General features: G+C 37.1%; 2 protein-coding genes across 8 annotated transcripts in view; one reads left to right on the forward strand and one right to left on the reverse strand.

The window, feature by feature from the left end:
- The window catches only part of CCNT2 (cyclin T2), a 39,870-nt gene extending 29,679 nt beyond the window's left edge, over positions 1 to 10,191 (forward strand). For 4 of the 6 annotated variants that reach the window (XM_013046757.2, XM_004774269.3, XM_045066542.1 and 1 more), the window contains 2 exons: positions 3,438 to 3,508; positions 4,026 to 10,191. In XM_013046757.2, coding sequence (XP_012902211.1) covers positions 3,438 to 3,508; positions 4,026 to 5,453 — 1,499 coding nt within the window. In that variant the 3' untranslated portion in view covers positions 5,454 to 10,191. The remainder of the gene's footprint in view (positions 1 to 3,437; positions 3,509 to 4,025) is intronic. The other 2 variants (XM_013046758.2, XM_004774271.3) reach the window with 1 other exon arrangement.
- A 2,749-nt stretch (positions 10,192 to 12,940) lies between these two features.
- Positions 12,941 to 15,071, reverse strand: part of MAP3K19 (mitogen-activated protein kinase kinase kinase 19) — a 66,187-nt gene continuing 64,056 nt past the window's right edge. For both annotated transcript variants that reach the window (XM_004774267.3, XM_004774266.3), the window contains one exon: positions 12,941 to 14,351. In XM_004774267.3, the coding sequence (XP_004774324.2) occupies positions 14,340 to 14,351 (12 nt within the window). In that variant the 3' untranslated portion in view covers positions 12,941 to 14,339. The remainder of the gene's footprint in view (positions 14,352 to 15,071) is intronic.

Below are 15,071 nucleotides of genomic sequence, written 5' to 3' on the forward strand. Positions count from 1 at the left end.
TAGATTTCAGAAAGGAAGTAGATTACACTTCTTACTGAAGATATAAACTGTATGTTAGATTTTCAGCCTGTTCTTCTGTGGGCTTTCCCTAACTTTTGTTGCAAAATTGAAGCTAATGGGAAAATAGGATTTGTATCTGTTGATACTGAGGACATCTGTTACATAGAGACCTCTTTGGGTTTCACATGTGATCTTCCAGTAAAATCTCAGCATGTTTCTATAACCTAGATGTTTGTTTTCTGTGAAGGGCCAAAAGTAACTCTTTTTAGGGTTTAGGTCCCTTCTGTCTATGCCAGCTATGCAACCCTGCCCCTGTTGCTGGGAAGCCACGATAGGCAATCTATAAATGAATAGGTGTGGCTGTGTCGCAACAAAACTTTGTTTCCAAACACAGGGTACAGGTCTATGTGCAATATTGCCCACCTTTCTGGTAAAATAAGCTTCCTTTTTAGATTTCTTGATTTTAGGGGTTTTTTTCCCCTCCCTGAAAATTTTCTCAAGAGTGTGTAGCTCATGCTGTATTACTGCCACTTAATTATGCTCTTTTCCTCACATTGCCAGAGGCTTTTTTGTTTTGGGGTTTTGGGGGGTTTGTTGTTGTTGTTGTTTTTAAGTTTAACAAGAGAGGGAGGGAGGGGCATGGGTTGCTCAGGCAGTTAAACGTCTGCCTTCAGCTCAGGTCATGATCTCAGGGTCTTGGGATGGAGCCCCACGTCAGGCTCCCTGCTAAGCCTCACACTCTCCCTCTGTGTTCTCTACACCCCTGCCCCAAATAAATACTTAAAATCTTTTTTAAAAAGAGAGAGAGAAGAAAATCTTCAGTGAGTGGAAATGACATCTTCTAAAAGCCAGTGGGGGCTTTTTTTCATCTATGACTTGAAAATTAAGTTATCTGTGCCACCATCTTACTTCAGCAGGTAACAGATAAGATAAAGTAGGTATAATCGGAATAAAAATAATTTATATACATGATCCTAAAACAAAGTTCGCAAAAAGCAGGTAATCTGCCTCTTACAGTTCTCATAAGTTATAGTTAAAGTTGTTTGTTTTTTTTTTTTTGACACAGCAGAGGCCACCTAAAAAATCTCTCTGTTTCCATTCTGAAAAGGCTCAGGTCTGTTACTCATTTGAAGAGCCACTGAGGAGGAATCTGGGACATTTAAGACATTGACAGTTTCAGCATTTCGTATAGCATTCTTTGTGTTTTAATCACAAAAAAATGTAACAGTTTAAGACACTAAGATACATCTGAATTTTAGCCTGGTGTCTAAAAATCAGTATTCACTAAAATAATTCATTTATGGGGCACCTGGGTGACTCAGTGGGTTAAAGCCTCTGCCTTCAGTTCAGGTCATGATCCCAGGATCCTGGGATCGAGCCCCGCATCTGGCTCTCTGTTCAGCAGGGAGCCTGCTTCCCTCTGCCCTCTTGCCTACTTGTGATCTCTGTCAAATAAATAAAATCTTAAAAATAATAATAATAATTCATTTAATGACTATTGCAAAAACAGCATTGGCTTGGACTTGGCCTACCTGTAACATTTGTTGTTGTTTTGCAGTTTGTTTTTATTCTATGATTAATAACAGACCTTCATGTGTTTCTTGCATTTTGAATTTTTTTTTTCTGTATACTAGTTTGGAAGGGAAAACTGGCTCTGTTTTAAGCATCATCTATGGTTGTTGTGCACTTAAGTAATATATTAGCAGTGATTATTTGACAGATTCTTAGTACCAAGTATAAAAATGTGGGGTTTTTTTCAAATTAGGAAGGATAGTAGTCCAGGCATTAGATTGTTTTCACTCAAATTGGATCAAAAAGTTCACAAGCAAGTTTAAGTTGTCACAGCTTATGAACATATAATAAGTGCTGAGTTTTTGCACATTTTTTCCTTAAAGAAAAATTTTGTATTGTCTTCATTTTCATTATCAGTCTTGGCATGTTTGCCTAGAATCATTTATAGAGAAGCTTACTGTGCGTACTAAAAAATAATATATGAATCTATGTCTATTAAATTGGCATGACTAATATTATGTGATACTGTAATTCATTTGACTGGTATGGATATTTGTCTTGAGTGGTCAATAGCTCTATTCATAGCACTGTTTTGGAACCACACTGCCTTGGAAAAGTGAGTCATCTCACTGTAATCCCAAATTTAAGAAAAAAGTGAGGTAAAAATACATGACCAAGGTGGTTTTACTACTGTGTTAATAGTAATAATTACTAGGAGTCTATGAGTATAGATGGAGGAATTTTTTTCATTTAACTTTGAAATAATTCTAAACTTAAACTACATAATAATACAGTTTCTATATACTCTTTACCTGGTTTCTCTAATGTTAACATCTTATATACATGGTTATCAAAACCAAGAAATTAACATTGTTACAATACTGTTACCTAACTGCAGGTTTTATTTTATGTCCTGAGTTTTTCTATTCTAAGATCCCATGTTCCATTTGCTTGAAATGCCCCTTAAATCTCTTCTAAATTAGTCAGTTTTTCTATTAGTCATTTTCTTTTATGACCTTAACACTTTGAAAAATAATGATGAGGGGCACCTGGGTGGCTCTGTCGGTTAAGGGTCTGCCTTCAGCTCAGGTCATGATTCTCAGGGTCCTGGGATCAAGACCCATATCACACTCCCTGCTCAGCGAGGAGCCTGCTTTTCCTCCTCTCTCTGCCCACTCCACCGATTTGTGCACATGTGCACAAACGCTCCCTGTCAAATAAATAAAATCTTCTGGGAAGAAAAAAAGGAAAAAGAATGGCCAGTTACATTATAGAATGTTCCTCAGTTGAGGTTTGATATTTCTCAATATTAGATTGAAATAATGCATTTTGGGTAGGAGTACCACAGAAATGGAAAAAGGGTTTACCTTGCCCTGTGCATCTTCTCAAGGGTTGTTTTTTGTTTTGTTTTGTTTTGTTTTCCTCAAAGGATTTACCTTATTACTGGTAATAACCATGATCACATAGTTAAGGTGGTATCTGCTGGGTTTCTCTGTTTTAAAGTTACTGTTCTTCTCTTTGTAATTAAATATCTTGAAGAAGGTATTTTAGGATTATACATATATCTTCTTTTTCCTCCAACTTTGTCCATTAATTTTAAAGAATCTATTGATAGATCTTGCCTGCAATAATTTCTATGATGTTTGCTTAATGAAGATTTTCTGTTTGAGGGGAATTTTTTAATGCTACTAAATTTTCCAGAGATTCTAAGCATGGGGGTGTGGGGAGAGTGATTTTTTTTTTTAAGGGATTAATCTTTGAAAATAGCAGTTCAGATCTATGTCTACTATATTTGCTGAAGATTGAATAGAAGGGTGACAGTGAAGTAGATGAACTCTTGAGGCCCCTTTTTAATATTGCCCACTTGAGAGAACTATGAATCCTAAGGACACCTTCTAAGCTTTAAATTTAAATTTTATTTTTAGAGCTAACACATGAGTTTCTACAAATATTGGAGAAAACACCTAATAGGTTGAAGAGGATTCGAAACTGGAGGGTAAGAGAATTGGCAGGGTTTAATAGAATATCAGTTTGTCGCTTATCTAACGATTACATAGCTGACCAGTTTGAATTTCTGGTGAAATATTCTTATTTCCAGTATTCCTAAATAATTACAGTGTATCGTAAGCTGCATACCCTCATAGTTTATTCAGCTGCTGTGTCCAGTGGACTTTGTTAACTAAGTACTTTATAAATTTTGTGTTTAATTTCACGGTGATTATAATGGAAATATTCTCCTTATTTTTCAAATGGGCAAACTAAAGCCTGGACAAGTTAAATTACTTTCGCAAATGCTGGGCCAGGATTTAACCTATATCTAACTCCAAAACCAGTGGTTTCCACTTTTTATAGCCTTCTGTGCCTCTAAGTGAGACATTTATTTACTGGCAACAAAAAGCCTTAAACCTCAGGTGATTTTGTTTGCATATGTTTAACATAGATTTTTATAAAGTAAGGAAATTTGTATTAAATTCCTTTGCTGTCATTGCTTCTTTTGTGTTTTATTTAAATAGGCTAATCAGGCGGCTAAGAAACCAAAAGTAGATGGACAAGTTTCAGAAACTCCACTTCTTGGTTCATCTTTGGTCCAGAATTCCATTTTAGTAGATAGTGTTACTGGTGTGCCTACAAACCCAAGTTTTCAGAAACCATCTACATCAGCATTCCCTGCACCAGTACCTCTAAATTCAGGAAATATTTCTGTTCAGGACAGCCATACATCTGATAATTTGTCAATGCTAGCAACAGGAATGCCAAGTACCTCCTACAGTTTGTCGTCACACCAAGAATGGCCTCAACATCAAGAGTCAGCACGGACAGAACAGATGTATTCACAGAAACAAGAGACATCTTTGTCTGGTACTCAATACAACATCAACTTCCAGCAAGGACCTTCCATATCAATGCATTCAGGATTACATCACAGACCTGACAAAATTTCTGATCATTCATCCATGAAGCAAGAATATACTCATAAAGCAGGGAGCAGTAAACACCATGGGCCAATTTCTGCTACTCCTGGAGTAATTCCTCAGAAAATGTCTTTAGATAAATATAGAGAAAAACGTAAGCTAGAAACCCTTGATCTGGATGTAAGAGATCATTATATAGCTGCCCAAGTAGAACAGCAACACAAACATGTGCAGTCACAGTCAGCCAGCAGCAGTTCTGTCACTTCTCCCATTAAAATGAAAATTCCCATCACAAGTACTGAAAAACCTGAAAAATACACGGCAGATAAGAAGGAAAAGAGTGGATCGCTGAAATTACGGATTCCAATACCACCCACTGATAAGAGTGCTAGTAAAGAAGAACTGAAAATGAAAATAAAAGTTTCTTCCTCAGAAAGACACAGCTCTTCTGATGAGGGCAGTGGGAAGAGCAAGCATTCGAGCCCACATATTAGCAGAGACCATAAGGAGAGGCACAAGGACCATCCCTCAAACCGCCACCACCTCAGCAGTCACAAGCATTCCCACTCACACAGTGGCAGCAGCAGCGGTGGCAGTAAACACAGTGCTGATGGAATACCGCCCACTGTTCTGAGGAGTCCTGTCGGCCTGAGCAGTGATGGCATTTCCTCTAGTTCCAGCTCTTCGAGGAAGAAGCTGCATGTCAATGATGCATCTCACAACCATCACTCCAAAATGAGCAAAAGTTCCAAAAGTTCAGGTAGTTCATCTAGTTCTTCCTCCTCTGTTAAGCAGTATATATCCTCTCACAACTCTGTTTTTAACCATCCCTTACCCCCTCCTCCCCCTGTCACATACCAGGTGGGCTACGGACATCTCAGCACCCTCGTGAAACTGGACAAGAAGCCAGTGGAGACCAACGGTCCTGATGTCAATCACGAGTACAGTACAAACAGCCAGCATATGGACTACAAAGACACATTCGACATGCTGGACTCGCTGTTAAGTGCCCAAGGAATGAACATGTAATCATTTGTTTAGGTCAATTTTTCCTTTACTTTTTTAATTTAAAAATTGTTAGAATGGAAAATTTCCTCCTGATCTAGCAGTGGTAACACCTGCTATTGCTGCCACTGCATCAATATTTGTAAGTGCTGCTTTATTCTTCATTCTGAAAAGAAGAGATGATAGTAAACAAGTCTTTATCTCCACATATGATAGTGTTATAAATACTGTAAAAGCATGGAAGGTGCAAAACTCAGTATTTCTACAATTGCAGCTAAGAACATTAGGATGAATGGCTGGCTGCTTCTAGGAATATAAGATGCCTCAAGCATTCATTATTTATAATTTGAATACTGTAGCTATTTTTTGTTGTTGCTTGGCTTTTGAATGAGTGTAAATTGTTTTCTTTTGTGTATTTATACTTGTATGTATGATTTGCATGTTTCAATGATAAAGGGATAAAACAGTATACTGACAACTGTTTACAAGAAAGTGGAGAAAAATGTACATACATTTTTGTATGTTTAGATATTACCATAAATACTCAGGATTGGAGCTGCTTGTAAGTATAACAATATAACTTTATTTTATCTTGTCAGAGTCCATCACTAATCTAAAACAAAGGTGGCACTTTTTCATGTTAACCTTAAACTCTAGGCCTTACTGGAAGCCACTGAAGCGGGGGACACTTCACTACCAGATGGATATGCAGTGCCACAGATGGTCATTTATTTACACTGTGAGGCACTGAACTTTTGCCTTCAGAGCTTCTGACCAAGTTGGCTGCTGAAATAGCCCCTAATTTTCTGAAGGCTTGAAGAGGAAAAAATAAAGTTTACATACTCTTGATGTGAAGTGCATTTGAAATGTTTGTTGGCTTGTTGCAGTACTATAAACACAGAGCTGTAATAATGGTTATGTAGATTACTGTGATTTGAAACTAAATCCACAAAACTTATATAGTGAAGAATTAGTAGGTTTTTTTCTTAATAAGGAACTTTAACACTACATATTTTAACAGTAAACAGGGATTGCTTTTCCATTAGTGTTCAGAATGACACCATATTCTTAAACATACTCCTCCCATGAAGTGTGTTTGTGTGTGATGCCATATTTCTTTTTCAGGTAAATGCAGTCTTCCTTATAGAAATGAAATTAAACCTGTTGTCTCTCAGTTCTTTTATATTCTAAAAATAAATAAAAAGAAAAGATCACTGACTGTGCATTGTACCTGTATTTATAGCTTATGGTTGTTTTCAGGAAGCTCTGTGAGAAAAAGGGGTTAGCCTCCAAGTAAACTAGTGGAGGTTTTACATTTGTTTGCACATCTCAGAATATTCCTGTTGAGGTCAAGTTTGCACAGTCATCTAACTTCTGAACAAACAATAGACTTTAACTTGTTTAAAATCTGTCTTAAACACCAGTAATGTGGCTCCGGTTTATCAGCTAATCTTGAATTTATTCTGTGGTAAATCTTTGAGCTGTTGAGTGTCTTTAGATGGGGTGAATTCAACTTTTCATTGAACTGAAAACTGTCTTAATTTTTTCTTCTATGTATATGAATTATTTTTGTTACAAAGCCACTGATATGTGCACAATTGTAATTTTACTCAAGTATGTTGCAGTTGTAAATATTAGAGTTTAATCTCGTACTCTACCTTTATTTAGCGATTACCTAATTTGCCAGTAGCTTTATAATTTTTTTTAAGATAACTGTTCATTATTTTGTCAATGTTATTTGAACTTAGGATACTAGGATCCTCTTTCTAGGGACTTTGCCTAGGTAGCATGTCCTAACATTTGTTCTTTGTCTTGCATAACTTTAGTAATCTTTGTCATTACATGTAACTTTGTTGCTCTGTATGGCATATTATTGTATCCATAAACATGGTAATTTTGATACAGTTATACTTTTACAGTGGTACATAATCCGAGGACTAGTATAGAATTAAGCTGAGTGCAAGATGAGGGCGGGGAAGGGTTTTGTTCTTGGTAATTTAGATGTGAAACCTCTAAGGAGCTATCATGTGAAACGACATAGGGTGGTCGTGCTACTGTATAATTGGGGATGATAATACCAGGAATTTTAATAAGATTTTGTAAAGAATATCCAAAGTAGTGAATTTATTTTCAGTATAACATAGAAAACAATGTGAATATTTAAGGTCTGTGACTATACTTAAACTTCACTAAGAATTTGAAGAGTTGTTTTGAGATGTGGGAATAAAGGTAATTTTGTTGAATCTTTATTGGTGCTAATGATGGACAGTTTAAAAGGTAGCTAGTATATATTGTTATGGGTCAGTACTTATTAGTACTTCCAAAATTGAATTTGAAATGCTATGTATTCACTTTTCACTCTGTAAATGTAATTCTTTACAATGACTTTATTTATTAAAGGGCAGCCAGTTGTAATTTGTACAGGATTGTGTGAGCTATTCAAACTCTTTAACCTCTGAACAGGATTATAGGTTCTAAAACCACCATGGGGATGAATATGAAAATCCTTTTACGTTTCATTTTCAGTAAGTGAAAAACCCCTATTACTCATACTACCATTAATTTGCTTTCCCCATCTCATTTGCATAAAATAGTTCATCGGCCTGTTCCCAATAGGCTCAACCAAAGAAAAAGACTCCAATGAATGGACATTATTTTTGAGTCTTCTTGTAAGTAGCCATAAATAAACCAAAATAGTACATCAAATTTAGGTATGAAATTCCACATGTGCAAAGTACTGTTAAGGTGATTTACATTTTTGATGAGATTTTTTTTTAATATTTGAAATATTAAAAAGCATTATCTTTAAAAATCCTTTAAAAGAGTGATTCATTTTTCAGTTGTGTTTTCCCTAGATCATAGCTTTGTTACCTTTATGCAGAAGTACATTGCATAGAAAGGCTTTACTTCTACCTCTTTACATAGTTTTCCAATATTGAGCTGTTCCCCCTAAATATATGCCTTAGCTACTTAACAATATGTTTTCAGAACCAAAAAGCAGAAAGAGTGTTTTTTTCACTGAAACATTCTTGGAGGCCTGCTGTACCAAACTGGTACGAACCGGTGTACCAAACTGGAGATCGTATCCTTTAGTGATAAAACCTTGCAAAATGTCCCAATTCCTTTTTGTTGTTGGACCTGAGGTTCATTTCTTAGGTTTGTCTTTGAAAGCAGTTACAGGTGCATCTTGATTTTTCTGTCTGTGCAGGTGCATTCTGGTTAGAGTTGTTGACTCCAGATTTCTACCATGATAACATCAGTGGTTTCATGTGGAATGTCATGAGAGGTGCTTGCATGACTTTGTACCAACAGATTATAATTAGGTAGACTACCTTATCTTTTTTTGGTCTGTCTTCCATGACTTCAGAGAACCACGTTTTGAAGGTTTTTGTTAGTTACCAATTGCCTTTCCTAGCATTTTAAGCACATTTTTCAGTTATATTTGAGTATTTAAATTGATGGGTTTTATTCCTTAACCAGCCTTAGAAATAAACCACTGCATACTTATGTATGACTTGTGTACTGTAGAAGTATCTTGGGTGAATTAGATATGTTAGGGTATTTTGCATTCACTGTGGAAATAAGGAGGGTTTTGTTTTGTTTTAACATGATAGTAGCTAAAGGAAGACAGTTATATTCTCAAAGTATCACCATTTTCAAATTTTATCTAAACAGTAAGAAGTTATTTCTTAGCTACTACTAGGCTTAAATTGCTGGGTGACTTAAGATCTCTGCTGAGAAAAATTTGAGAGCTCTTGTGAAGAATCTTTGATTTAGCAAGCTCTTGCTCAAGAGGCTTTCTTGGGAGCCATTAGGGTTCACTAACTGTATTTACCCAAATGAAAGATCAGTGAATCTCGCATCAGGAAACTTGTGTTAACTGAGCTCACAGAACGATACTTGATAATTTTGTGTGCCCTTGTATTTATTTATGGTAGGCTGATTTAGATTGGGATCTCCGCATTGGAAAACAGCACATTCTGTCTTCTGCCCTCCCAAGTTATAATAGCAACTAATTTGAGAATTACAGTTACTCAAATATCTGAAATTTGATTGCTGTAAACCAGATTAGAAGTGAGCTTGTTTTATAAGGGAAGTTTGCCTTTGTAGTTGAGATGATCTTGCCAGTGGGTCTAGAATGCTCAGTGTTTTAGTCTGATTGACAATGCGTCCATTTTTTTTATTCCACAATGACACTTTGGGCAAAGCCAGCTTTTGCTTCTGTGACTCCTCTTTTTCTCTTCCATATAATTTTACTAGTATCTATTTTTGCCTGACAGGTTCTTTAGAATAGGCTGATAAGCAAGGTACATTGAAGGTTGTATGGCTAGGAGTAATTCTGTTTTCATAAAGGTGAGTTTACCCATTCACTGTGATCCTTTAACCCCAAAGGAAATTCTGAGGGCTAATTTCCCTTATTTCCAACTTTTGGGAGGAAGCCGCACTTAAAACCTGTTTAGTAGTTGGTTTGATTTGCCTGTTGTTTAATAATGAGTACATTCTTACTTTTAAGGTGTGTTTTTCCAGCAGCTTCACTTGGTTTGACAAACTTCACCTGACTCATTTGTTGTCTGCAATGATTAGGATTTTGTTTTCTGAATATACTCAGAACCCTCAAGGACTATTGAATAGGATGTTTGCTGATAGAAAATCCAAAATCGGAACGTGTGTGTGTGTGGCATGAATTTGATTAGTTACTGAATTTCAGTGCAGTATCTGTTACGAGGAATTATTAATAAAATTTGTTTATTGAAAATGTAAATCCAAGATTCTAATATGTGTTGTTAATGTGAATCAGAAGTAACTTTCAGGCCCTGGGAAATACAGGAAATAAGGTCTTAATGTGTTTCTCTTTATCTGAGTAACTTCATAAATCTTCACAGAGTGTGGCTTTTGAGTTCATTCAGATTGTCTGTATTCTACTCTCAAACCCACCACTTGGTAGCTGATGTTCTTGGGTGAATTACTTGACTTTGTGCCTTATCTTACCTACAGAATGTACATATTCATAGGGTTGTGAGGTTTAAGGTTTGAACGATCAGGGAAGGCTAAGTAGAATAGATGGCATTAACGAGATTCTTGATAGAGGTACACTCTAGCTATTAGAGGGAATGATGAAACCCAGTCCACGGGCATTAAACTTGGATGTGTATTAAACTGCATGCCTACTGTTTTCCAGAATTTAAGTTGTTCATTCTAATTCATACTTTGGGATTTTCTTGGTTAAACTGTTGCATCACCTCCCCCAAAAAGCAAAGAGAAATTGCGATTATCTGAGAGGGGAATTATTCATGAAAAAATATTTAATCATAAACTTCTTTATTATTGCTGCTCTCTCTAACCCCTTGCCTTCTCCACCGATTTGCCCGTACCTTCCACTTGAAAGAAAATTGAAGCCATGCAGTGGCTTAAGTAAAATAAAATTAGGATAGAAAAGTTGCTTTCTCTAAAATGCATCTTAAGCCTAAATGTAAAATAAATGTTTTGAAATCAATTACAAGAGAGTTGTCTTCATCTTCTGTTGATAACACCAATAAGGGCATGTTGTGTTAGCAAATAATAAAGTTTTTATTTAGGAACATTACAAAGTCTGTCAGTTCCACTTAACCAAAGTTAGTAATTCTGTTTTGTAATCCATCCTACTCGTTTCTTCCCTCTTTTTTTGCCCTGCTGTTCTCAATATAATGAAAACAATTGTACATTTTTGTTACAGCTCTGCTGCATGAACTGCCTTGTTCCCTCTCCCCAGTAGTACCTCCCAAAGCAGTGGAGAGGGTTTTTGCTTTTATTACCATGGAAGTTAAGAGCTTTTGGACCTTACAGGTGTCAGGGCATATACCCCAGATCAGTTTTTGGTTCTGGTTTTGTTTTAGTCTTTCAAGTCATAATCCTTTAAGAGCAATTACTCTACGGATGAATTCAGCCATAGTTTTGCACAGGTGTGAGAAGTGTTTGCAGTAGGACAAAGTATTTGATATTTTCTTCAGAATTGTTTGCTAGTGGAAAGAGTTTTTTCCACTCTTTCTCTTGTTAATTGTACTGATCACCAGTGAAGGTAGGAACTGCCTACCTTGAGTACTTCAGTGTTGACAATTTCCTGAAAAGCTCTTTTAAATGCAAGTTTCTACATAGTGGCTTCAAGCTGAATTAACACTGGCAAGTGCAACACGTAGGAGAAATAAAGATGAACTGGTAGGTGATGGGGGGTTTTGACTGCTCATTGAGCAGATTTAGAGGTTTTTATCTTGGAGCTCTTCTTTCCAGTATAGAATGGACTGCTGTAGCAATCCTGCTGGAGGAGGTGGATGATGGAATCTTGTACACCCTAGTCCCATACTCTTTTCCACTCTGGCAGCTCTCTTCACCCAGGCACTGGGAAATGTCTGCCATACAAAGTCTAAAGTGGGTTCAAGTTAGGGAAGTGCTGTGGCATTGGAACTACTGTGGGGAGTTAGATTTCCTTTGGTGGAGCATACAGGCAGATTCAGTACATAATGAAGTGTACCTTTGAATATAATTAAAAACAGGCATTGCGTGTGGTAAAACGGGAGCTGTTGTTCAATGAAAAAGGAAAAACTTTTCACACCATTCAAAGTCACTAACCGGACTGGTGGAATTTAATTTAATAAGCGTCCCAGTGGGGTTTTGTTTGGGTAAAACCTAACAATGTAATTTTACTTATAAAGCACACATCTGAGAGGCAGCAGGCTGTAAAGTCACACAAATTACTGAGTGACGGTCCCAACTTCCACCTACCAGTCAGATGGCCTTGAGAAAGTCACTTAGCTCTCAACCCTATCACTCATTAATACAGTGAGAGTAATACTACCAACCTAAACAAGAGAATTAAATGAGGTGCTTTTTTATATTACGAGCTCAGTAAATGCTAGTACTTCCAGCCACCACTTATCTGCATTCCCCATCCCCTCTCAGAAGCTCCTCCCAAAGGAAGATTAAAAAGGGAGCAGCAGCTGGGCAATGATAAGAGCAGAATGCCTGTCTTAAACACAATGAATAACAAAACAACTGACCTCTGTTTTGTCAAGGGTCACCTACTTAAAACAAAATTTTTGAAGGTTCTGTTTAATGTTCCCAAGTAGTGTTCAGTATTCTATAGACAGAAGAGAGTTAGAGTTGTTAACACCAACCTTATGTGTCCATTGCTGCGATACCCATTTGTAGAGTATGCTGTTTTCCCTAGTCTTTCCCTTAGGTAGTTTCTCTGCTCCTAAATCAGATAAAACTACCAGGATTTTAGGGTCGCCTGGGTGGCTCAGTTGTTAAGCATCTTCTTTCAGTTGAGGTAATGATCCCAGGGTCTCGAACCCCACCTTGGGCTCCCTGCTCCTCAAGAGGCTTGCTTCCTCTCTCACTCCCCCTGCGTGTGTTCCCTCTTGCTGTATCTCTCTATCAAATAAACAAAATCTTAAAAAAAAAAAAAAGAAAGAAAGAAAAACTACCCAGATTTTAAAGAATGCTTAAGAGCCCAATTAAAATTTTTTAAAAAGCACTTTAACAAAACGATACTTTATTTTGTCAGGTTATGCTGATACACAAGTAAGTGAGGGATGTGTCTCTCAGATTACCATCAAATATGAGAAAAAGAACTGTACACATTGGAGACAGGGAAGGTGTATCCACAAAGATGTATCTAAACATGTTAACTAAAGTAAAATCTTTTATCTCAGTTTGGCTAGATTTCAGTTATTTCTCAAAAACTTAGGAAGAACCAGCTTGATTTTGACAAAGTCTGACAACCGGTGTTGGAATACACCTGAAGTTAATTTGTATTTGTGCCACTTTTGAAATGATAGTGGCCAAGAGAAAGATTCCGTAGAACTAGCTCAAAACAATAGATGTCGGTGAAATTTAGATGAGCGGAGTCAGGGCAGTAGAAGCCTTATCAACAATGCTTCTACCAACATAAAACAAGGCCTTGTAATAATTCTGACCATTTGTCCACTTTTTCTGGTGAGGTTTTTTCAATGTTCTAGAAATGGAAATGATGATTGATTTCAGGGGTACCTCAGTGACTCAGTAAATTGGGCGGCTGGCTTGATTTTGGTTCAGGTCATGATCTCAGAATCCTGGTATTGGGCTTCAGTTCCACTCCCCTTGATCAGATCTAGCTATTGTCATACTAGCAGGCTTAGGTTTATGTAGTTCTAGATGTGCCGTGACCTAATTCACCCTACAAATAAGTGAAATCTTTAAGTCACACTGTAAATTACAGGGAAAGCAGCCTGAGGCCTATGGAGTCACCTTGAACAATACAGGTTCTTTTAGGGAGAAACTTTGGAGCTAGGGGACCCTCTGATAATGAAATGCCAAGGCCCTTAGCTCTTCCTGTTAGCTTTGAGGCCCCTATAGTCTGCCAGATTAAAATTGCTGCCAAAGTAAACAACCTAGCGTCTCTTGTTTTTCATTTCTCACCTTCCTGTAGTTTCCTTTGCAAGAAATAAAAGTTTTTACCCACCAAGTCAAAACAAACACTTTTCTTTTTGTTTTTACAATTTATTTTAAGTTAAGGACATTAAAGTTGACAAGCCAAAAATAAAAGGTAAAATCCTATATAGCAATAGAGGTGGTTATTCCTGGACAGTCAAGCTGTAAACACTGGAATAGGTTTTTTGTTGTTACCGATGAAAATTTTCCCATATACTTGTGTAACCATGCCTGAAGCGTGAAGAGACTAATATGTAACATACTTTTTAGTTAGCAACACTGCAGGATCTGGTTAAATTGGGTTGATGGGACTTAACAGTAAGAAAACAAAGGTCCCTTAACCATCATTCCCACAATGAAGCAATCACAGAGTGCCTATAAAGGAACTGGAGGGAGAAGTTGATGTACATTCAGTGATTTCTCATCAAGAAGGAGTGCTTCAGGAGCTGGGCAGCAGAAGGTCGTTCATGCTGGTCCCTAGGAAAGGAAAAACAATTTAGAAACAGCACCCCATAAGTGCCTCCCAACTGGATGTACTTGACTCAAAATGCCAATTTTATTTTTTTTTAAGATTTTATTTATTTATTTATTTGACAGAAATCACAATAGGCAGAGAGGCAAGCAGAGAGAGAGGGAGGGAAGCAGGCTCCCTGCTGAGCAGAGAGCCTGATGTGGGACTCGATCCTAGGATCCTGGGATCATTACCTGAGCGGAAAGCAGAGGCTTTAACCTACTGAGCCACCCAGGTGCCCCAAAATGCCAACTTTAAAAATGGAAGTAGAAGAGTACCTGGGTAGTTCAGTTGGTTAAATAACTAACTTGATTTTTGGCTCAGGTCATGATCTCTGGGTCCTGGGACTGAGCCCTGGGTCAGACTCTGTGCTTAGTGGGGAGTTTGCTTAAGGATTCTCTCTCTCCCTCTCCCTCTGCCCCTCCCCACACACACCACTTGTGTGCACAATGCTTCTCTAAAATAAATGTTTTTAAAATTTTTTTAAAATAAAAATGGATGTACAATCTTGGCCAAACAGATTTGCTTCCATATAAGATTTTAGCTATGTGAGCTTAGGTCAGGGACACAAATTCATCATTAAAACAGGGATAACAGTTACACCTAACTCACTGGGAGAATTAAATAATGTATAAACAGGTTTTAAACAGTGTCTGGCACATAGTGATAGTCTAAAAAGTAGTCGC

This window comes from Mustela putorius, unplaced genomic scaffold (genome assembly GCF_011764305.1).
Source record: "Mustela putorius furo isolate JIRA1106 unplaced genomic scaffold, ASM1176430v1.1 tig00003867_pilon_pilon_pilon, whole genome shotgun sequence".
In the NCBI taxonomy this organism is placed as follows: Eukaryota; Metazoa; Chordata; class Mammalia; order Carnivora; family Mustelidae; genus Mustela; species Mustela putorius.